This window comes from Ursus americanus, chromosome 5 (assembly GCF_024610735.1).
Source record: "Ursus americanus isolate L20-20 chromosome 5, mUrsAme1.1.p, whole genome shotgun sequence".
NCBI classification, from domain to species: Eukaryota; Metazoa; Chordata; class Mammalia; order Carnivora; family Ursidae; genus Ursus; species Ursus americanus.
The window spans coordinates 62,337,187-62,359,318 of NC_142131.1; the positions used below are offsets into that span (position 1 = coordinate 62,337,187).

A 22,132-nucleotide genomic window follows, 5' to 3' on the forward strand; every position below is an offset into this window, starting at 1 on the left:
TAAAATGCCTTGCTCAGAGGACTTGCTCAATGCATGTTCAATTGCTTAGTATTAGGGTATTTATGTGCCTACTGGATCTAATACGTGGCTCAAATGAGATTACTGTTCAATATTAGAGACTAAGAAGGGGAAACAGAAATAGCAAGAACTCTTCATACATCTCTTGCCAGATATATAAATACAATTTGTGTTTTATAAATAGGAAAAATGAGATCCAGAAAGATTAAGTACTTTGAAGAGGCAGCACCTGACCATGTACCCAAAATATCTATTCTAGCACTTTCCCTTTCACAGCACAAGTCAGACTGATATCTGGAGAATGAATTAGCCAATCTTATAAATGTTTATCACTTTGCAATAATGGGTACTTGATGATCTATTTCCTTTGACAGAGACTTTTGGGTCTTTTCAAACATGCAATAATCCAAAAGGTGTTGAGGAGTTCAGGCACCAGAAGGCAAAAGTAGCTGCTGAGAGAGGGGAGGGGAAGCTACACTTAGTTATCTACTCTTTCCTGGCAACTAACCATCAGAAAGTTTTCTCTTACTAAGAAGAAAAAAAGACTGTTGCAAACGAAAAGCAGTTGCATTTAAAAATAATTCACCCCCACAGAAAGTCATCATGCTTCCTCACATTAGAATTAGAGGATCACAGAATTCTGGAAATACAGAAGAACAAGATATGGCCCTATATAGTTAGGGCCTATACAGGACAAGAAAACATCCTATAACAAGAAAAAGCCTATAGTCCAGCAGGCAAGGCTTTTGAGGTCTGATCTCACCAGATACATTAGGATCATTTCCCCTTATTGAACCTTCTAGCCCAGTCCACAGGAGAGTCTTATTTTCATTTCTTTGATAGGTCTTCACATTTGTATCTTCATCATCAGCCCTCTACCTAACACACTCTTCAGCCTTGTTCTGCCTGGGGAGAGCCTCCTCATGCTTCAGTTAAACTCTGCTCAGCCGTCCCCAACTTCCCAAGCTGGATTTACCCCAGACACAGGATTTGATTCAGCACCTCGCTGTTCCCTAGATACCTGGTCATAACCACTTGTGTATGATGTCCTTCTCCCAATCTGTAAGTCTCTAATGCATGACGTAGGATACATTTAACATCTAATAGAATTTCAATTGTATCCTCCAGTTTTTAATTCAATCATCTGATCCTCTCACTTAAGTATTGAAAACCAAAGCCAGAGAGGTAAGGGACTTGTCAATTGTCAGGGTACAAGCCAATATCGGAGCTCAGATAACAAATTATGCTCTCTTTCCTAATCCACCCTCATAAGGGAAAAAGGGCTGGCATGGTAAAGTCTGGAGTAACAAACCCACTCTTCTTGGCTATCTGCCTAACTTTTTACTCAAAAGTCTGACTGCTATACTGTATTGCTGGCAACGTCAGATTTCCTCAATAACAAAGACTTCCCAGTTCAGAACATACACATATGTGGCTAATACGAAAAGTGAGTAAAAGTCCAACATGATAAACAGGGAGGTATGTCAAACTCCTATTCAGTCTATGAAAAACCTACTCATAATTCTAACTTTGCTCCCTTAAGTATGGAGAGAAGGCATAGCTCATTTGGAAAATGTGACCAAAAGCCCACATTTCAACACAGTGAAATGCTTTATCCCCTATTGCTTCTACAACACCAGGAACTTTCTATATGTAATTATTTAATCCCTGGCCAAAAACTAGTAGACAATGAAATCCCCACAAAATGTTTCCCCCAGTGAAGTGTTCAAACATCAGTTCCACAAAAAACATTTTTAAAAGCTTTTCGTGTATTTTTTCCACGCCAACTTTTTTCACTCATGGCTAAAAATGTCCATATTTGAATATTCATCATTAAGAGCATCTGGTAAAATATAGCCCTGTCCAGCAATTTACATCATTGGACTATGAGACCTTAGGAGGGCATAGGTAAAAATTTCCAGTTTCATTTTGTCTGGATTTTGACCATCTTTTTCCATTTCATGGCTTTGGGTGGCTTTGATTGTGTGGATATTTTCTACTCTCCATTACTACTGGATTTTTGTAGAAATGAGCAGACAAGTCCTTGTGGATTTCATCAATGGCTCATTAGAAACAGCAAAATGAAGCCACAAATCACATGAGCATTTTCAATATCTTGTGGGTTGTGCCTTAAACCAGTAATAAAGGCCACAATGAGGACAGTGTCATAACAACGTGAGGATACTTAATGCCTCTGAACTGTACATCTAAAAATGCTTAAAAGGGTAAATTTTATGTTATGTATACTTTACCACAAAGTAAAAGCCAACTTACAGGAGGTAACAGTTATCCCCAAACCTGGGTCAGGGCTGAGGAGAGAAAATCCAATGATGATCTCCATTGTTCAGATAGAGCAAATGGTTTTTACTTTCCTGTTCTAACAGGCCTCTCAGCAAGGCTCCCACCCCTACTACTTTCTACCACCGAGCGGAGAGGAGAAGAGCCAACTACCACCAGGTAAAATGTAAACCTCAGAAAAGAAAAAGTTAAACCACAGAACCATGACCCTCTGCATACTGACTGGGTTCTAAGGTCATTCATCAGTCCACAGCTCCCAGTCTTTCCGTGACTCTTTCTCCACTCCAGTCCCTCCCAGAACACTGAACAGGTGTCCAGTGTGGTTGTGCATGTGTTTAAATTCTAGACAGCTGTCAGAATGTAATTCCCTAGAGAACTGACAACTTTGAAGTAGGACATGAAAAAAAAAATGAGATAATAAATGCAGAACTGGGGATGGGGGCAGACCCCGAGGAGATTCTGCAGGGAGCAGATTGGTTGTCTTCCAAACTCCTAAAAGACACCACGTGCTGGGCTTATTTTGGAAAACAGAAAGAAGTAAAACCAGTGGGAAGAGTTACCAGGAGACAGTTTGATACAGTAATCAAAAGAAACGTATAACTATATAGAAGAAGGCTGTTCATCCATCCAGTTAGCCTTCAGATACACTCACTGCCCTGGAGATTTCAATCGAGGTAAACCGGATAGACTCCTGCATAGTGGAGACTAGGGTGAAGTTCAGGGCGACCCCTTTGGAAGGGGATAAGGTGCATGCAAACCAGCCTGGTGTATGTGGGGAGAAGGAAGAGTGGCGGGAAAAGTGGAGAGCAGGGGAAGGAAGGGCGCTTACCAGGCCACCTCCACAGGTGCTGAAAGAGGCCAGCGAGCCAGGGTGTCGCAGCACCGCCCCGGTGTAGAAGCAGGAGGCGTCGGGTGGCGCGGGAGGGCTCGGGGCGGCTGCTGCCCGCGTGGGGCCGGGGCCGGGACTGGGCCGCTGTTCCACCGCGAAGCGCGGCGCCAGGAAGCGGCCATCTCTCCGGAGCAGCAGGTACAGGTCCCGGGAGAAGGCCGGGATCCGCAGCAGTACCTCGTCGCCGTCCGGCTCAGCTTCCTGAGCCGGGGGAGGAGACGGGGGTGGCTGTGGGGGCGGCGGCTGCCACGAGGCCGGGGCGCCCGGGGACAGGGCGGCAGCCCCGCTGGATCCCCGCGGCAGTTCCTGCGATTCCAACTCCTCGTCCTCCTCAGCCGCCGCCGGCGGCGACGACGACCGAGGCTGGGGCCGGGGCTCGGACTGGCCCTCCGCCGGCTCCACCGGCGGCGCCGGGGCGACGGAACGCACCTCGCGTGAGCTGCCGGCCGCCTGCGCCCGGGCGCCTCCGCCGCGCACCCAGCCTGGGTCCGCGCTGCCCCCGCTGCCGCCGGCCGCGTCCACTGGCTCCCGGCGCCAGAGTGCAGGAAACACGACTTCCCACTCCTCGCGGTCGGGGGCGAACTGCAGCCCTGCGGGCGGGGCAGACAGAGAAGTGCGGGGCTTAAAGTGCCGCGGTTCCAGTAGCCCAAGCATTCCCCGGCTCACACTCTGTTCAGACACAAGGCTCTCGTGTTAATGTGTTGGAGACCACCCGTCTAGCCCCTGAAACTCTTGCAACCCCTGAAGCCTTGCGATCAGATTACAGACCCCAGCATTTTCAAAATAAAAGTACGATTATATGGGGGGAGGGGTGAAGGAGTGGGGCAGCAAAGTTTGGCGAGAGCACTTAGTTGGTGAAGGAAAACCGGTGCAAAGACTCCAACACAGATAAATTATTTTCTTAAGTATATGTCAAAGCAAAGCATCGCCATCAATTGCTGCACTTCCCCCATTTTCCTCCAGGTGCTGTAAACGTACCTTTGCAAATATTACTGCTCTCATTAGAGGAAAGCTAATCATTCCACGATGCTTAAAATGAGGTCGAGAGAAGTGCATTTCGCTCCCGAGCATGACCCCCTGATCTGCAGCCACACGCTCCCTTTTATTGCTACCCACTGAGTCCTGCTCACCGCGCACCGGCTGCACCAGCACTGCCTACCCGTGCGTTCTCGGTTTCCGCTGGGAAAGTTGGAAAGCCAGCCGAAAGACTCCGCAGAACTTACCTGAAACGATCCCATTCGATAAGACCCCCAGCTGGTAAAGGAGGCAGCAGCAGCAGATGTGAGTAAGGCGCATCTCGCGGCTCTTCCCGGGACCGCGCTCCCGCGGCCGCGGCTCCCTGCCCCGCGCGCGCCTCCTTGAGCGATCCACCGCGGGCGCCGCCGCCTCCCCGGAGCGCAAGGAGGCCGGGCGGCGAGTTTGCCCAGGCCCTTTGTCTGCCGGGGGTGGGAGGGGGGGTGCTGTGTGACTCCGAGAGGCTGCCCAAGCCCGGGCGGGGGTGGGGTGGGGGGAGGAGCGGGGGGCAGGCAGCGCCGCGGGCCGCAGAGCTCTGGCTCCCCGGCGAATTAGGTGATGAGCCTATTTTCTGCGTTCTGGACGTTGCGAGAGTTTCCGGAGCCCCACAGGATAGACCCAAAGTTCAGGAGCGAGCCGGCAGGCGCAAGGCGGGCAGTGCTGCCTCCGGACAGGCGGAGGACGGCCCCGCGCAGGCAGGAGCGCCGCGGTGTCCGAGCCGTGGCTCGCCGCCTGCACCCGCGCGGAACTGCCAGGGGCTGTTCCCAGTAACCTGGTGTGCCAAGCTCCGCACACGGCTCGGGTGCCCAGTGCTGCAAACTCTTACCCTGAGAGGCGCGGGAGGGAATTTGTGGCGGGATGAGGAGGAGACACGACTCGCGAGGCGGGTGTGGAGGAGAAAAGATTCAAGCAGATCTGACAAGAAAAAGGGAGCAAGGGGTGCCCACTTCGTGTGACTTTGTGGGACAAAGGTCCCAGAACACCAAACACGTGCTTACACACCCTACTGGGGTGGGGACCCAAATTCCCTCAGCTGACTCCTGATTGGCCAGTCTTGGGAGGCCGATTTGCATCCTTACTCAGCACCCACTCCCACCCCCACGCCCCAGCTGAGGTGTGTGCAGGTAGAAACGCCTTTCCAGTCCATCCCACCCCCTAGTTCTCCCCCCACCATCGTCACATCACACAAAGCAAAACTTACTGCAGGCTTGAACAGAAAGCCGCGGCCCCACTTTCCAAAGACCTTTGATTTTTTTCTATCCATCTTTGTCTGTAGGAATTTACTAAGCCTGGAGATAATGTAATTCGTCATGGAGTGTGCTTCAAAGGTTCCCAGAACAGTAGACACCCTGACATTTCAGAACCCCTTATACAACCTTATCTTTCAGGCTTCCCATTCATCACTGCTATCAATTTCCGCCCCCCTCCCCTTCTCTGATCTCATGCACACGCTCTCTCTCCCTCATAACAAGGGTGAGATTAAAGGGACTCACATTAAATATTGTATGCTAAAGATCTCAGATAAGGTGAGATTATTTTGTCTTTTTTACTTTTTTGCACATTAAAAATATATCTTTCCTCTTTCTGCCTTTTGCGGGGAAATTCAACCTTCAATATTCTTGCTTCCTTTGTTACAGATCCTGATGGTACCCACTCCCTTTTGCACACCTCTCCCTCGGCCACACCAAACCTTTCACATCAGACTCAAGGAGGTTTGATCTAACCTTCCATACGCATCCTCTGGACTAAGCCAGTTACCTAGATATTTTTTAAAATTCCAGCACTCGGAGATTGGTTCCCCACATCCTTTGTTATTTTACCTTCTGTTCCTTGTGTCAGAGGTGACTACTATGCCTTTAAGGGAGGCAGACTATCTTATTTCAAAGGAAAGCCACTGTTTGAATAAGCTGGGTCCTAGAATACTTTCTTTGAGTTGTCCAGGGCTTAAAAACAAACACGAAGACACTCTAGGTGTGTTTGTCAAGAGTGCTCTGCCTTCAAACCTTGTCTTGCAAAATCTCTAAAACTGGAGCAACTAGGGTGGGTGTGGATTTCCAGACATTCAAGAAATATCTGGGTTACTTAGAAACCTACACACTCCTTTTTATGGGATTCAATTATACAGACTTAAAGCTAGGCAAGAAATCAAAGGCAGTTTCTTTTTAACAAATATAGCAAGTATTAAGGCAGACGGCTAGTTTTACTGAAACATTTCCATTAGGATATACGACTTAAATAAAATGTTTCTTATGTAATTTGAACAACAATGGCAACAAAAATATAAGAGTAAAATTGGGGAAGGAATGTATATTGTCTTTATTTACTGGGACACATTTGTGATTCCTTAAAACTAGATGAGCCATATGATGAGGTTAAATATACTCAGAAGCACAGGTTGCCAATAGAAGTTCCCATCTCTGTCCTTTTTTGTCCCTACTGACGCATGAGCCCTCCCAATCCCTGATGGTGGAGGTTAATAGTGATTGTTAGAGAACGTTTTGCGTAATTCCCAGCTAACTCTGATCTTTCTCCCATCTGAAATCCTGTTAGGATTTTTATAATTATTTGGTTTTGTGTCCATCATGTACAAATCGCTTCCACTATCCTATCATTTTTTTTGGAAAGGTCAGATTTCTTTTATATATCTTTTTTATTTTCTTCAGATTTGATTTTTAAGTAATCTCTACCCCCAACGTGGGGCTGAAACTCACAACTCCGAGATCAAGCGTCTCAAGCTCCACCAACTGAGCCAGCCAGGTGCCCCACTTTTATATATCTTTAAAAAAACAAAAAACAAAAAACCAAAAAACAACACCCTGCCTAATTCAATGATTCACACTGAATAGGTGTGGAAATTCTAAGGAGATTCTCTAAGATCATTTAGAAGATGATATATTTCCGTATGGTATTTCATTCCACTTCTACTTCCTCTGTTGGTGATCAGAATTACAGCACTCACTCTGTTGGTGATAGCTACTATCAGCATGATTTCTCTGGCTTCAGAAAGAACAAGCTTAATAGAGAAAGGACTTGTAGGAAGTTTTTGTGCTCTAACTAAAAAGACTTAGATGTGCAAATAAGAGCATCCATTAAAGTGACTTTGAGTGTGTATATATGGACGTGAAAGAAAGACCCAGCCTGATTTGGAATTGAGTAAATTGTGCATGGTGAAATCAAGGAGAAACGACAGGACTGTGACATGTGTGTGCATGACTAACCTCAGAGGGAAGAAAGGAGCAGCTGGGAAAAATATGTTGCTTAAGACAGGTCACTACATATGTCACCAGATGGTAGCTAACATCAACCGAGCACGGCTTTTGTGGGGTGGAGGTAGGTAACAAAGCATCAGGGTAAGTGGAACCAACTGTTCTTATGCACAAGGTGCTTACATGTTGCGTTTTACAAACCACGCTTCTCTACATAGAAAGTTGGCTTTGGTGCCTTCAACCCTTCCTCATTCTCTCAACTCATGGGCCCTAAGCTTCTCACAACCTAAAGCTAATCTTAAATCCTTTCCCCTCCAAAAAACCTTAAAATATTAAGAAAATACAAAGAACGCTTTCACTGAGCTGTGTGAAGAGGCTTTGGCACAGTGAGGAGAGATCCAAACAGAACCCTGAAGATGAGCTGAGTAGGGGACATGGTGAGGTGACTAGAATTTATGGGCCAGAGTGCCAGAGAGGAGGGAACAGCATAGAGAATATGGTAGTTTTCTAACTGCTACATAACAAACTGAGCAGTTTGAAACAGTACACATGTACCATCTCACTTCGTTTCTGAGCATCAGGAATCTAGGAGTAGCGAAGCTGGATATTTCTGACTTGGGGTCGCTCACAAGATGGCAGACACACTCATGGCCAGAACTATTGTTTCTCAAGACTTAACTGGAGATAGAGCTCTGTTTTCTGAATCATATGGCTGTTGGCAGGAAACTTGTCACACAGACCTCTCCATCTGGCTGCTCTTTGCATGTGTTCTCTCAGAACAAGTGATTCAAGAGAGAGAGTGCACCCACACTGCAAGCTTTGGTCTTACAACCCAATCTTGAAAATGGCCTACCATTATTTCTGCCATATTCTATTCATAAGAAGCAAATCACTGGGGTGCCTGGGTGGCTTGGTCAGTTAAGTGTCTGCTTCTGCGCTCCAATTGTGATCCCAGAGTGCTAGGATGGAGCCCCACGTCAGGCTCCCCGCTCAGCAAGGAGTCTGCTTCTCCCTCTGCCCCTCCCCCTCCCCCTGCTCATTCTCTCTCTTTCATACATCTGCGTGCTCTCACGCTTTCTCTCAAAATAAATGAAATCTTAAAAAAAGAAGTCACTAAGTTCAGCCCATAATGAAATGGAGAAGTATCGAAGAATTCATGGACATATTTTAAAAGCCATCAGAGGACATCTATGCCCCCTAGCCATAAATTATTTGCATTTCTTCCCTGTGCAGAATGCACTCATTCCCTCCCAAGGCCCTCAAAAATCTTATCCTATTAAAGCATCCCCTCAAAGTCCAGAATCTCAGTATCTAAACTACGTCAGGTGTGCGTGAATGTTTTCAGCATCGTTCATTAGGTAGAGCTCCGTGAGTTCAGTCTTTCTCCCTCTACAGACTCGTGAAACTAAAGGAACAGTATTTGCCCCCCATACACCCAACATAACTGTGGTGGGACAGGCATAGACAGCAGCTCTAGCTGTTTTTTGTTCTAAAGGAAGGAAAAGAGAAGGCACAGAGGAGTTGCTGGTCCAGGCACAAAGGGGCCACTGGTCTATGGCAATTCTGAAATCCAAGTGGGAAAATGTTTTAAGTTCCTTGATAATGTCTCAAGGTCTGGGAATAATTCCCCATGGTGCTGGGTCTTCCCCCTGGGAACTGGTTTCTACTCTGAGTCATCCTTCCATTTTCATGAAAGATGGCATGCATTTATAACTGATTAGTTTTCTCTATTGGCTTCCTGTCAGTAGAATTTAGGGATCCAGCAACTCCATATCATTTTATATGGTCTCTGCCCCCTTTTTGTCCAGAAATATTTCTTCACATTTAATTGTTTTTCAAACTTTGCAAGTATTCTGTAAATTTCCATGGGTTTCACTTTCAATCCATGAGACAAAAGCCACACCTTCAAATCTCTTTAAGATAAACCCTTCCCTACCTTGAGTTTCTGAGGAGAAGCTGATTAGAACACTAAGAAGTGTTCTTAGACTTGTTAGAATTCCTAGTGTTTGGCTGAAAGGATCCAGGGGACACAACTTAAAAACTTTAGAGGACCTTCGCTGTGACACAAAAATGCTCTGAATGTCCAAGTGCAATCTCGATGAGTTCTTAACAAAGGATTTTATAGTCACACCTTTAGGCTTCATCATTATGCCATACTTTCCTGAAAGTGCCCTATTTGTTCTGATGTAATTTCTTCTTAATTTTGACATTAGTTTATAGAAAAAGAAGCTAAAAAGGTCCAAAGCCATCAGGTCCTGGCTGCTTTTTGTGAACAACCTCCTTCAGTTTCTCTCCCTCGTTGCACACTTTCTATAAGCAAAAAAACACCAGGTAGCAACTTGCAAAATTTTTGGAAATCCCCTTAGCTTGATGAACCCCTTAGGCCCATTTTCTATAACAGACAGCAGTCTTGCTAAATTTAATGGCAATGTATTACGAACATTCTCTTTTCTTTAGTTTACAATAATATTTACCTCATTTTCCTACAATCCCTCAACTATAGCCTAACCCAAGCTCATATGGCTTAAACTAAAAGGTGTTTTAAAGTATTAAAGAAATTAGATTTGTAGTTTAAAAACTTTGGAACAAGAAATCTCTAGTTCCAGATACTTTCAGTGATTACTGAACAGTTATTTTTAAAGTAACACCAATTCTACATAATCTTTCCCAGAAAATAGAACTTTGCAACTTAATTTATGAAGCTGGCATTACCTTCACACCAAATCCAGAGAAAGCCAGTACAAAAAGTCAAAATACAGATTAATATATATCATGAATAAAGATATAAAATCAACAAAATATTAACAAATTGAATTTAGAAATATATCAACACAATTATGTAATATGGCCAGCAAGATATATTTGAGGAATGCAAGGCTGGTTCAATATTCCAAAATCAATCAATGTAATCCACTATAACAACAGGCTACAGAAGAAAACCATGTGACCATACCAACTGATGAAGAAAGGACTTTCAACAAAATTCAACATCTGTTTGTGATTAAAACTCTCAGCAAACTGAAATAGGAACAGAAGGGAAATTCTTCAACCGGATAAAGAATATCTGTTTTTTAAAACTACAGCTGAACATGAGAGGCTGAATACTATCCCTCTATAATTGAGACCAAGGCATGGATGTCCATGCTCACCACTCCTATTCAGCATAGTATTGGAAATCCTAACCAGTGCAATAAACCACTTAAATAAAAGTAATGCAAATTGGAAAAGGATACATAAAGCTGTCCCTGTTTGCCAATGACATGATTGCCCACGTAGATACTTCTCAAAATAAATGCAAAACGATACCTAGAGTAATGAGCAAGGTCACAAGATACAAGGTCAACACCAAAAATCAACCATATTTTTATATACTAGCAATGATTAACTGGCAACTAAAATTAAGATTCAATATCATTTACATTCGCTCCCAATGAAATATTTAGGTGTAAGTCTAATCAAATATGTACAGCATCTGCATGCTGAAGACCGCAAAACACTAAAAATTAAAGACCTCAATAAATGTAGAGATATAGCAAGTTGGAAGAATAAGCATATAAAAGGTGACAATTCTGCCCAAATGTTCTTTTTATTTATAGCAATTCCTGTCAACATCCCAGCAGAATTATTTTGTAAATATAGACAAATTGAATTTTTTAAATATATATGGAAACCACAGAAACTAAAACAGTGAAAAAAAATATTGACAAAAGATAATAAAGTCTAAATACCACCTGAGGACTGAATACCACCTAATATTAAGGTTTAATCCACAGCTACAGTAACCAAGAGACTGTGGTATTCCATTGATCAATGGAACAGAAAAGAGCCCAGAGATATTTTCCACACAAGTACAGTCAACTGATTTTTTGACAAAGATGCAGAAATAATTCAATGGAGAAAAGATGATCTTTTCAACAAATGGGGTCAGAACAACAGAACACCAAGGACAAAAAAAAAGACACTCAACTTGAATCTCATATCTTATACAAAAACTAACTCAAAATGGATCATAGATTTAAATATAAAATGTAAAACTATAAAACATGAAACATATAGAAGAAAACATGAAACAAACTTGTTGGTCTTTGTAAATTAGGGTTAAACAAAGAGTTCTTAGACATGCTCTTTGGAAAAGAACAAAGAATGCTTTTCTAGAAATAAAAATAAAATAATAATAATAAATTCATTAAAAAGTGATGGATTGGACTTCAATTAAAAGCTTTTTTTATTTTTCCTGAAAAAGACTGTTAAGAGAATGTAAAACTGGGCCACAGACTGGGAGAAGATATTTGAAAACCAAACATCTGACAAAGGACTTAAATTCAGAATATTTTTTAAAAACTTTGAATTCACTACTAAGAAAACAAACAATCCAATTAGAAAATGGGGAAAAAAACTCAAAAGCAAGTATATGCAGAACCAATAAGCACGTGAAAATGTATTAAATATCATTAATTGGTAAAGAAATGCAAATTAAAACCATGATTAAATATCATGAGATGCCTGTTAGAATGACTGAAATACAAAATATTGACAATTCCAAGTGCTGACAAGGATGTGGAATCAACTGGAATTCTCATACATTAAATGAACTACTGAATATGATGCTGAATGAAAATCAATCTCAAAAAGTTACATGCTCTATTATTCCATTTACATACTATTTTTGAAATGACAAAATTATAGTGATGGAGAACATATCAGTTGCTGCCAGGGATTAGATTTTGGAGGAGTGTGTATCTGTATAGAAGTGGCAAAAGTAAATTTTTGCAGCTTAATCATGGTTATTGTCACACAAATCAATACACAAAAATATTTCACAGAAACTCCCCCCACCGCCCCCCACACACATGCAGCTGATGAAATCTAAGTAAAGTCTGTAGTTTATTTATAATATTATATTAATATCAATTTCCTTGTTTTGATACTGTGCTATGGTTATGTAAGACATTATCACTGATGAAAAGTGGATGAAATATGGATAAGAAATATTTGTATTATATTTACAAATTTTGTGAGTACAAAATTATTTCAAAAGAAAACCTGAAGTAAAGCTTCTTCAAGGTACTTTAGGCTTTCACTAATACTCTCAGTCTCTCTCTCTCTCTCAAATAAATAAATAAAATCTTTAAAAAAAGAGAGAAAAAGAAATACCTACTTCAAGATACCAAAATATGTAAGAGCTATGTAGTGCTACACAACAAATTACTCCAAAACTTAGCATCTTAAAAAAAAGAAACACTTATTTGTTAACATAGTCTCTTAGTGTTAAGAATTCAGGGAGTGCTTATCTGGATAGTTGCAGTTTAAGATTTCTTATAAGGTTGCAACTCAGAAGGTGGCACAATCACTGATGACTTGACTAGCCAGAAGATTCTGGCTTCCCCTGAAGTAGCTATCCAAGAGGGAGCAAAAGAGTACACTCAAGTAAGAAGTCACAGTTCTTTGATAACCTAACCACGGAATTGATAACCCATTACTTCTGCCACAGTCTATTGGTCAGACGTGGGTCACAAAGTTTATGTGAAGGGAAGAGAATGAAATTCTACCATTTGATGGGAGGAATATCAAAGAATCTGTGGACATATCACAAAGAGAGAACTCTGGATGTTTGCTGAGCAAACTCTGAAGTAATTGTCCATGTTCTGATTTGTGCAGGTATATGGAGAAAGTACCAACAGTCTGGTGGGGAGGGCAGGAGGCAGAAAATAAATGGAACAATATTTCAACTGCTGCATATTCGACAAGCTAGAGTAGAAGGACCTCATAATGCAAAGGACATTTGACAGTGCTCTCAGAAAAGTATATGTTAAGGAGTGGGGCTAAATTAGCCCTGTAATTAAAACTGATTTGCGCTCACTCCAACAAGGCTTAAAAGTAAGCCTCAAAATGGGGGCGCCTGGGTGGCACAGCGGTTAAGTGTCTGCCTTCGGCTCAGGGCGTGATCCCGGCGTTATGGGATTGAGCCCCACATCAGGCTCCTCCGCTATGAGCCTGCTTCTTTCTCTCCCACTCCCCCTGCTTGTGTTCCCTCTCTTGCTGGCTGTATCTCTGTCGAATAAATAAATAAAATCTTAAATAAAAAAAAAAAGTAAGCCTCAAAATGATACATCTGATTCCGAGTAACTTAACAGGCTACTAGAACAAAGTTCATTGTATATAAAGTAATAATAATAATAATAAGCAGTAAGGATGAGAAACTCTCATCCTGTGGCATACAATATAAATTGCAGGCATGTGAAAAGCAGAAAAATATTACCCATAACAAGGAGGAAAATGTCAGGTAGTAAAAATAGATCAGTCATGACAGAAGTAATGGAATGAGCCAACAAACCCATGAAAGCAGCTATGAAGATATGCTGTAACTTCACAAGAAGATAGAGAAAAACATGAACTTGATGAGGTGGGACATAAAAAAGACTCAGCTGTAAATTCTAGAGACGAAAGCTACAATATTTCAAATGAAAAACACACCAAGTAGATTAAAAGTGGGTAAAACCTCAGAAAGAAAGATTAGTGAACCTGAAGACATAACAATAGGAACTGTCCCAAGTGAAGCACAGAGAAAATGAACAACACAAAACCAGAAAACAAGAAGAAATAAATGTCTTGAACATTGGTGAGCTGTGGAATAATAACAGATGATCCAACATATGAGGAACTGCAGTTACAGAAGGAGAGAAGATACAGAAGGAGAAGCGAAACTATTTGGAGAAATCAGACTGAAAACTGCCAAATTTGTTGAAAACTACAAATGTATATATACAAGCAGCACATACATGATGAAAATTACGCCAACACATATCTTAATCATTAAATTGCTGAAAACAAAAGACAGAGAAAATCTCAAAAACAGCCAGAAGAGGAATGACACATTATGTAGAGAAACAAGAATAAGGGCACCTGGGTGGCTCAGATGGTTAAGCATCTGCCTTTGGCTTAGATCATGATCTCCAGGTCCTAGGATCGAGTCCCAAATCTGGGTCCCAGTTCAGCGGGGAGTCTGCTTCTCCCTCTCCCTCTGCCTCTCCCCCTGCTTGTGCTCTGTCTCTGTCTCTCTCTCTCTCAAATGAATAATTAAAATCTTAAAAAAAAAATGAAAGAAAAGAAAAAGAAACAAGAATACGAATGACAGCAAATTTCTTAACAAAACCTATACAGAATGGAACAGGGAGGTGGGGGAATGGGAATCCTTGAGCAGATACAAATTTTGTAAACTTTTTCTCCTAGTATGTGGCTTGCCATTTTAGTCACTAAACAATGTATTTTGAAGAGCAAACACACTTATTTTCTGCAAGGTCTACTTTATTCCTTTGTCCATTATGGTTTATCCTTTTGGTTTCTTACTTAAGAAATGTTTGCATAACTCAATATCAAGTGTTTCTTTTTCCTACATTTTCTTCCAGAAGTCTTAAAAGCTTCCCTCTTACATTTACCTAAATGTAAATGCAACCCATTTTTATATAATCTTAGTAGATAAGGTGAGATAGTGTTCATATTTTCACATACAGGTATCTAACACCATTAGTGATTAGAGAAACATTAGGTATAAATTAAAACCATCAACAGATCATGCTACACACTCATTAGATTGGAGAAAATTTAAACTATTCATAATACTAAGTGTTTGCTAAGCTGTGGAATGACTGGAACTCTCATGCATTACTTATATAAAGCAAAATGGTATAGCCATGTTTCGAAAAAAGCTTGACAGCTTCATATGTTTCTTTACCATACAACCCAGCAGCTCAGTCCTAGATACTTATTAAGAGAAATGGATATGCGTATATCCAAAAGACTACTGGCGTTTTCATACCAGCTTTATTCATAATTGTCCCCAAATGGAAACAACCCGCATGTCCATGGAGTGGTGAAAGGATAAACAATTTTCCTGTACCCTTGCAGGGGATTTTCACTTAGCAAATAAAGGAAACAAACTACTGATACGTGTAACAATGTGGATGAATCTCAAAAGCATTACTCTAAGTGAAAGTTACGTGAAAGTCTAGAAAAGATAAAACTAAAGTGATAGATAGCATATCAGTCCCAGATGCCAGGGCTGTCTGGGGGCACAGAGGATGAAGGAGTATGAGGAACTTTCTTGGGTGACAGAAATGTTCTGTATCATGATTATACTGGTTATGCAATTGTGTTTTTCAAAACTCATTCCAACTATACCCTTAACATTCGTGAAATTTATTGTATGTGAATTATAATTCAACAAACCTATTTAAGGAAAGACTTCAGTTGAATATGTGACATTCCCAAGGCTTCAATTTTAATTATCAAGGAGTATATGAATAGCAAATAGGGATTTTCCTCCAGAGTTCCCCAAGCAAGTAAAAACTACCACCATCCATCCACCCAGATGCTCTGACCATGAGCCCAAGAAGCCATCCTTGACCTGTCTTCTTTATCACCAACATCCCATCAGTCATTAAGTCGTGGCACTTTTTTTTCTCTTTAAATAGCCCTTTAATTCATCTACTCTCTCTAGCACTTCTAGTCTTAACCTGATGCAGCTGTCTCTCCTTGGAAACACGCCTCTAGTGTTCAACTTGTCTCGACCACTATCCAGTCTTCAGGCTGCCAACAGAGTGGCGATTTCAAATGAAAATGACACCCTTGGAATGAAATCCTTAGTGGCTTTCTATTGTTCACAGAACAAAATTCAACGTCCTTAGCATAACCTAAAAGCTTGGGTCATGTGAATCCTTTCATATCGTCAGTTCCATCCCATTCTACTCTTCTTGTTTTGATCTCTCTAGATTCTTAAAACACACTATGATTTCTCCAGCCTCAAGACAGCACTGCTGTTTCCTCTGCCTGAAACATGTCCCTTCTCATCCTGCATATTAGCTCAGGTAGCTCCAGCTTAGTCTTGACACAGAGCTCTCCTCTTCTCTTCTGCAAGCATCCTAAGTACCGGTTAGGTCTCACTGCGCTCTGCCAGAGTAGGACTTGGCTTCCTGCTCATACTCATCCCTGATCTAGCATTTATTTGTAATTGTCTGTTCAATATCGGACTTGGCCCAAATCCCTTGAGCTGCCCCATGATTCTGCTCTCTACGAAGAATCACTGTGTGCCCCTAAGGCTGTTATAAAACAAAAACATATTGACAAGTCAGTATAATACTATATGACAGACAAAATTAAAAAACATAAATATGCATAGCCTTCTCCCTCTCTTGCCTTCTAAGAGACAAGCTAAATTCCTCCTGCTCAGCACATGGGCCAAGCAGTTGGTTCATAGGATGAAAGCCGATCCTTCAAATCCATGTAGTGCAAAGAACTTTTTTATTAGAAAAAATAACATCTGGGAAGGAAAGAAGAGGTAACCAGAAAGAGAAGATCCTATGAAAACTAGTTTTGAGAGCTTCATTGAACTTTTACATGAAGTGGAACAAAGTGTGACAGTGGCAATTTCTATGCTGTGATGAACGGGCTTTGGAAATATGGGTAAATGAAGAACATTTGATTGCTATTCTTGTGGAGGAGTAGGAATATGGGACTTGCGTTTTATTTGGGACTGCAACACGGGGGCATGAAGTGTCTCAGGTTTATTTGGAATTTAAATAAAACTCAACACAGGAATCAGTTCTAGGGGTGCCTGGGTGGCTCAGTCCTTAAGCGTCTGCCTTCAGCTCAGGGTGTGATCCCGGGGTTCTGGGATCAAGCCCCACATCAGACTCTTCCGCTATGAGCCTGCCTCTTCCTCTCCCACTCCCCCTGCTTGTATTCCCTCTCGCTGGCTGTCTCTCTCTCTGTCAAATACATAAATAAAATCTTTAAAAAAAAAAAAAAAGGAATTGGTTCTACCTGGCAGGTATTTTTAGCTTTTTTTTTTTTTTTAATAGTAGGTGAGACCAAGATCAAAATCTCAGAATGGGAATCCTCAATCCTCAAAATAGTAAAGTGGGTTAGAATAAAGTTCTAACTTCATCGACCCCCGAGACCACTTTAGGCTTCTACATATACCACTGAAGTGTCATGTGGCAAGTTTCTGTGCCACTGAAAGTTTGCAGAATTATTCCCAGACAAAAAGGACTCCTAGCAAAAGAAAAAAAAAAGTTTGAAAATCCTCCATTTGTCAACTAGTGATCAAAATAAAAGTAGAATTTCATATTAGTGGGCTAGCAGGGACATTTCCTTTGTTGAGGTTTTGGCTGCCCATCATTTGACCTCCCTTCACTTTGTCATGGGAATCCCCCAGTTAAGAACATGCTGGGATGGGAGGGCATTGGTTCCCACTGAATAGTCCAAAAGTCCAGGTTCTCATTCTCCTTATCCACTGGGGAGCAGGCTCATGACCTAGGTCTAGCTAACTGAATGTTCATAGCTGGCAGGACAGGAACAAGTAGCACAAAGGAAAGAAAAGCAGTTTGGAATTCCTTTCAATAGCAGTGGCCAGTAGCTATGGTGGTGGTCGTGCCAACACTTTGTTCAGGGTCCCGAGCCAGCTGCACAAGCATCCCACCCAGCTGTTCCAGAGGTGGGGCCTTGACTGTAACGAAGCTGCCCAGCTTCCTGGGGTTTCTGCCTGCTTTCGGAGCTTGGTTTTCTAGCCTTCCCATCCATTGAGCTACAACAGCGACATGATTTTATTAAACTCTTTTCTGCTAAAGCTAACCAGAATCCAATTCTGCCGCCACGAGCAAGAACTGTAACCTAAATTGTCGTCATGGAGGAGGGTGCAGTCCAAAGAACGTCAGAAAAATCTAGGGAGTTGTGCATAGTTGGGGTGGGAGGCAATGAACATTCTGTCAGTATTCATTGGTAGGGATCTGTCAGTCCATGATACACAGAGACAGTTTCTCTTTAAATTATTGTCTCTGGTCTACTGGAATGAAGTGTGCACTAAGAGCAGAATTTTCTGCAACCATATCCTTACTGTACGGAATTTAGGAAGTGGCAGTGGGCCGGGAGTAGGGGGCTAGGAGGGGGAGGGGTATCTGCTTCTAACAGTTCTATAGAAGGTCACTGAGCAACACAAATTCTAAAATTCTCGGCATAAAGCACTTGCTGAATTCCAGTTCTATGAGTGGACTAAAAGTGTCTAACTTCTATCCATTCTAGAACTTCCTTGGTTTGTTGGAAAGAAGAAACCCTAAGGGCAGGAGATTAGAACGCAGGAGGAAATTGATCAAGTGGCGTGTGTACCCCCTGCTCCCCACTCCCCAAAGGCCTAGAAGCTGCTCCTTTCTCCAAGGCCTTGAGAAACAAACTGATGAGAGGACTCTGAAAATACATCATCTCTGAAAATACATTAGTGACTGTTTTTCAAAGCTGCAAATTCTGTTCTGGCGTGCCAGTGAGATGGTCTCTCTGACCCTAATAGGGCAACTCGGACCTTGGGTGACAGAGTGGCACCTAATGTCAGGGACGAGGCTCTGGTTACTAGCAATATAATCTAAACGCCCTGACCCACAGGGATTCTGGTGATTTCTAATTTATTATAGGATTATTAGAAGTGAAAGGGGTGGGCTGCTTGCTAAATCCTGTTTGATCTGTGTTTAAAAACAAACTAGAACAAACAAAAATATCCACTGTGTCTAACAAACCAATATAACCGAGGATCATGGTCTTCTTACCAAATTCCTACACCTGGCTCAGTACATAGCCCCAATCCTTTGAATGAAGGGAAGCCTGGACACCCCTGAGAAAACCAATGCTAACATTGTCTATAAGATGAGCTTCCATTTTGCCTGCCAGAAAAGAACCTGTAACTAGTTACTCAAATCACTTTGCTTAGAAAAATAGAATATGCCCACATCTTTTGAGTCTTATTGTTGGACACTAATTCTAACAAAACTCTAACCCCTGGGGGCGCCTGGGTGGCTCAGTCCTTTAAGCGTCTGTCTTCAGCTCATGGCATGCTCTCGGGGTCCTGGGATGGAGCCCTGTGACGGGCTCTCTGCTCAGTGGGGAGGCTGCTTCTCCTCCTGCACACCCCCCCCCGGCTCATGTGCTCTCTCTCAAATAAATAAAATCTTTAAAAAAATAAAGCAAACAAACAGAAAACCCACTAATAACTGATGACCCAACATCCACTGCAAATTACTTGATAGTATTTGGGCTTCTGAAAGTCACAAATGAATTTCAATCGGAGTCTGCTTACAATAGGCCCAGTGAAATCCTGAATTCACACTGTTAGGCTACAGCAACTCTCAAATATATTTTATATAAATAAATAAATCCATATATATATATATATATATATGTTTATATATATGTTTGTATATATATAACATATTTATTTATACATACATACATTACATACATATATATATATACATATTTATATACACATACATATAAAATCATGCTACAGTGTAGCGTAACAAATATACTTCCCAATATATAATGGCCAAAACACAACAGAAATATTTCTCACTTTTGTAAAAATCTGGGCTGGGCTTCCTTATACTTTATAAAGGACCCAGGGTCCTTCTCTCCTGGGGCTCATTCATGTCCCGTACCCTTGCTGCCTGTACCCCACCTACAAAGGGGAGGGCACATGAAGAGGCAGACATGTTTCCAAAACAACTCAGAAGGTACACATCATGCGTGTTTACATTTTTTGGGCAAAATCTGATTATAGGATCCTCTCTGCATGCAGGGGAGGGTAGGCAATATTGCAGCCTAGCAATCTCTGTCACATGCTGTGTTTTATTCGCCACTTGCTGAATATGTACTAGGAATAGAAATACTGAGAACTGGCAGATTTCCCACATTAGTTTCCTATCACACAGGGTAAGGGCTACTGTGATAAGACACCAAATGGAAACCCCTGGAACCGTCCTCCAAATCAAAATTATAAATCAAAGTAATCCTGAATTACTGTCCAACAATAGGGATTAGTGCCTCTATCAAAGTCTTAGAAGATGCAAAGGTGGTGACTTATTTTTCTGTATTGCTATTTAACTCACAGATAGGCCCTGGAAAATAAATGATCTTTGCATATTTAATTAATTTTAGCTGCAATTCCAGATGTGGACTTTTTACTTAAGCAAATAAATATAGCCTCTAATAATTAATAAGCAGCTACTGATTTGGTCATATTTTTTCTTTATCCATATTAATGTAAAGCAATGGAAACAATTTGTTTTTATCTGAAAGAGATCAAAGTACAAATTCCTCCTGGATTATGTCTACCCTCTAATGTTTTCTGTAATTTGGTCCTCGGGGACATTAAATTTTCTATTCCTCCAAGCGACATAATGTTTTTCCTTAAATTAGTAATGATGCTGATAGAACACAGAGAGCATGACGTAGCCAGTCTGGACAGAAACCACATATATTAAAGGGTAGGAGGTTAAGGGCCTACCACTTCCATTAAGTTCCTGGAAGTCCAGCAATTTGGGGCATGTCAGGATCTCCCCTTCGAAGTAAACAATTATTTTGCTCTACCTTGTACCCCACTGGTAAGAAAAATACTTCGTGGGTTCTTTGGATTTTGGAGAAAACATACACCTCAGTTCTTTGGATTTTGGAGAAAACATACACACACATCATTTGAATTTGCCTTTCCAACCTATTTACTAGTTGATCCAAAGGATGACATAAGCTTGAATATAATTCAGAGCAATCAAAGTTTGTACAATTGGTCTTGTTATGGTGCAAATACCTCTGTCTCTCTACCCTATAAACCCAGGAAAATAAGGGGGGCATCAGGCCTGTATTATCTCACCTCGTATGGAATGGTAGCGACTCATGATTAGAAAATCAAAGTGGAAGCCCTTACAAATCTGGAACGTTGTCATGTCCTCTTCTGCAAATAACTATTACCTTCTTTAAAAAAAAAAAAAAACTCTTGGCTGTGGCACCTGGGTAGCACAGTCAGTTGAGCGACCAACTCTTGGTTTGGGCTGGGGTCATGATCTCAAGGACATGAGATCAAGCCCCACGTAGGGCTTCACATTCAGCGTGGAGTCTGCTTAAGTGTCTCTGTCCATCTCCTTCTGCCCCTTCCCCAGTGTCCCTCCCCATTTCTCTCTCTCTCCCTTCCTCTCTCTTTCTCAAATAAATAAATCTTTAAGAAAACAAAAAAACTCTTGGCTTTCTACTAGGCCACGACTAAAACGGAATATCTGACTATGGAATGGCAGACGTTTCGATAAACCGAACTGCCCATCACGAATCAAGTGCTATTCTGTTCTACTGGAACATTAACACCACAAAGGAAGGGACAGGCCTCTCTTGCTCACCAATATCCCCTAGATTATGGAATATAATAGTTGTTTAGTAAATTCTTGCTGATGGGTGGAGGAAAGGGAGAAGGAAGGAAGGGAGGGAAGAAGGCAGAAAGGAATCTAGTTTAACTTGTCTAGAAACATTCCGCAAAGAGAACTTGCATACAGAGGACAACACGCAAGCTGGTGCTCACACTCTCATTTTCGTAAACCATTCTCTCAGATGAGCGTTCATCTCCCTGAAGTCCTTTCCACAAAGCTTATCTGTTGTTTCATGGGGAATTCTCAAAGAGAAGTTGGTAACTACAGAGGAACAAACTCAGCCCCGATTCATAGGTTTCTCTGCACTTGGCTGGCTCCAACCACAAGTGGACTGTGGTATGGTACAGCTGCACTCTGGAGTCATCCTGAGGGACAGCAGGCTGAATTTCAAGCTGCACATCTTTTTTTTTTTTTTTTTTTTCTGTTTTCTGTTTAGCCAGCTGGAAAGAGACATGTTAGAAAGTTTCTCTACT

General features: G+C 41.8%; 1 protein-coding gene and 1 long non-coding RNA gene across 4 annotated transcripts in view; one reads left to right on the plus strand and one right to left on the minus strand.

Moving 5' to 3' along the window:
- Positions 1 to 22,132, minus strand: part of ADAMTS19 (ADAM metallopeptidase with thrombospondin type 1 motif 19) — a 270,506-nt gene that overhangs the window by 216,975 nt on the left and 31,399 nt on the right. The window contains exons 1-2 of one of the 3 annotated variants that reach the window (XM_087862325.1): positions 4,429 to 4,761; positions 3,146 to 3,795 (exon numbers count right to left, since the gene is read on the minus strand). The exons of 1 other annotated variant lie outside the window; for it this stretch is intronic. In XM_087862325.1, the coding sequence (XP_087718451.1) occupies positions 3,146 to 3,795; positions 4,429 to 4,501 (723 nt within the window). In that variant the 5' untranslated portion in view covers positions 4,502 to 4,761. Of the gene's footprint in view, positions 1 to 3,145; positions 3,796 to 4,428; positions 4,762 to 22,132 lie in introns of those variants that run through there. One more of the 3 variants, XM_087862324.1, reaches the window with a different exon arrangement.
- The window catches only part of LOC148110132 (uncharacterized), a 50,093-nt gene continuing 30,845 nt past the window's right edge, over positions 2,885 to 22,132 (plus strand). The window contains exons 1-2 of the long non-coding RNA XR_015724584.1: positions 2,885 to 2,990; positions 4,169 to 4,486. This is a non-coding gene — a long non-coding RNA (uncharacterized LOC148110132). The remainder of the gene's footprint in view (positions 2,991 to 4,168; positions 4,487 to 22,132) is intronic.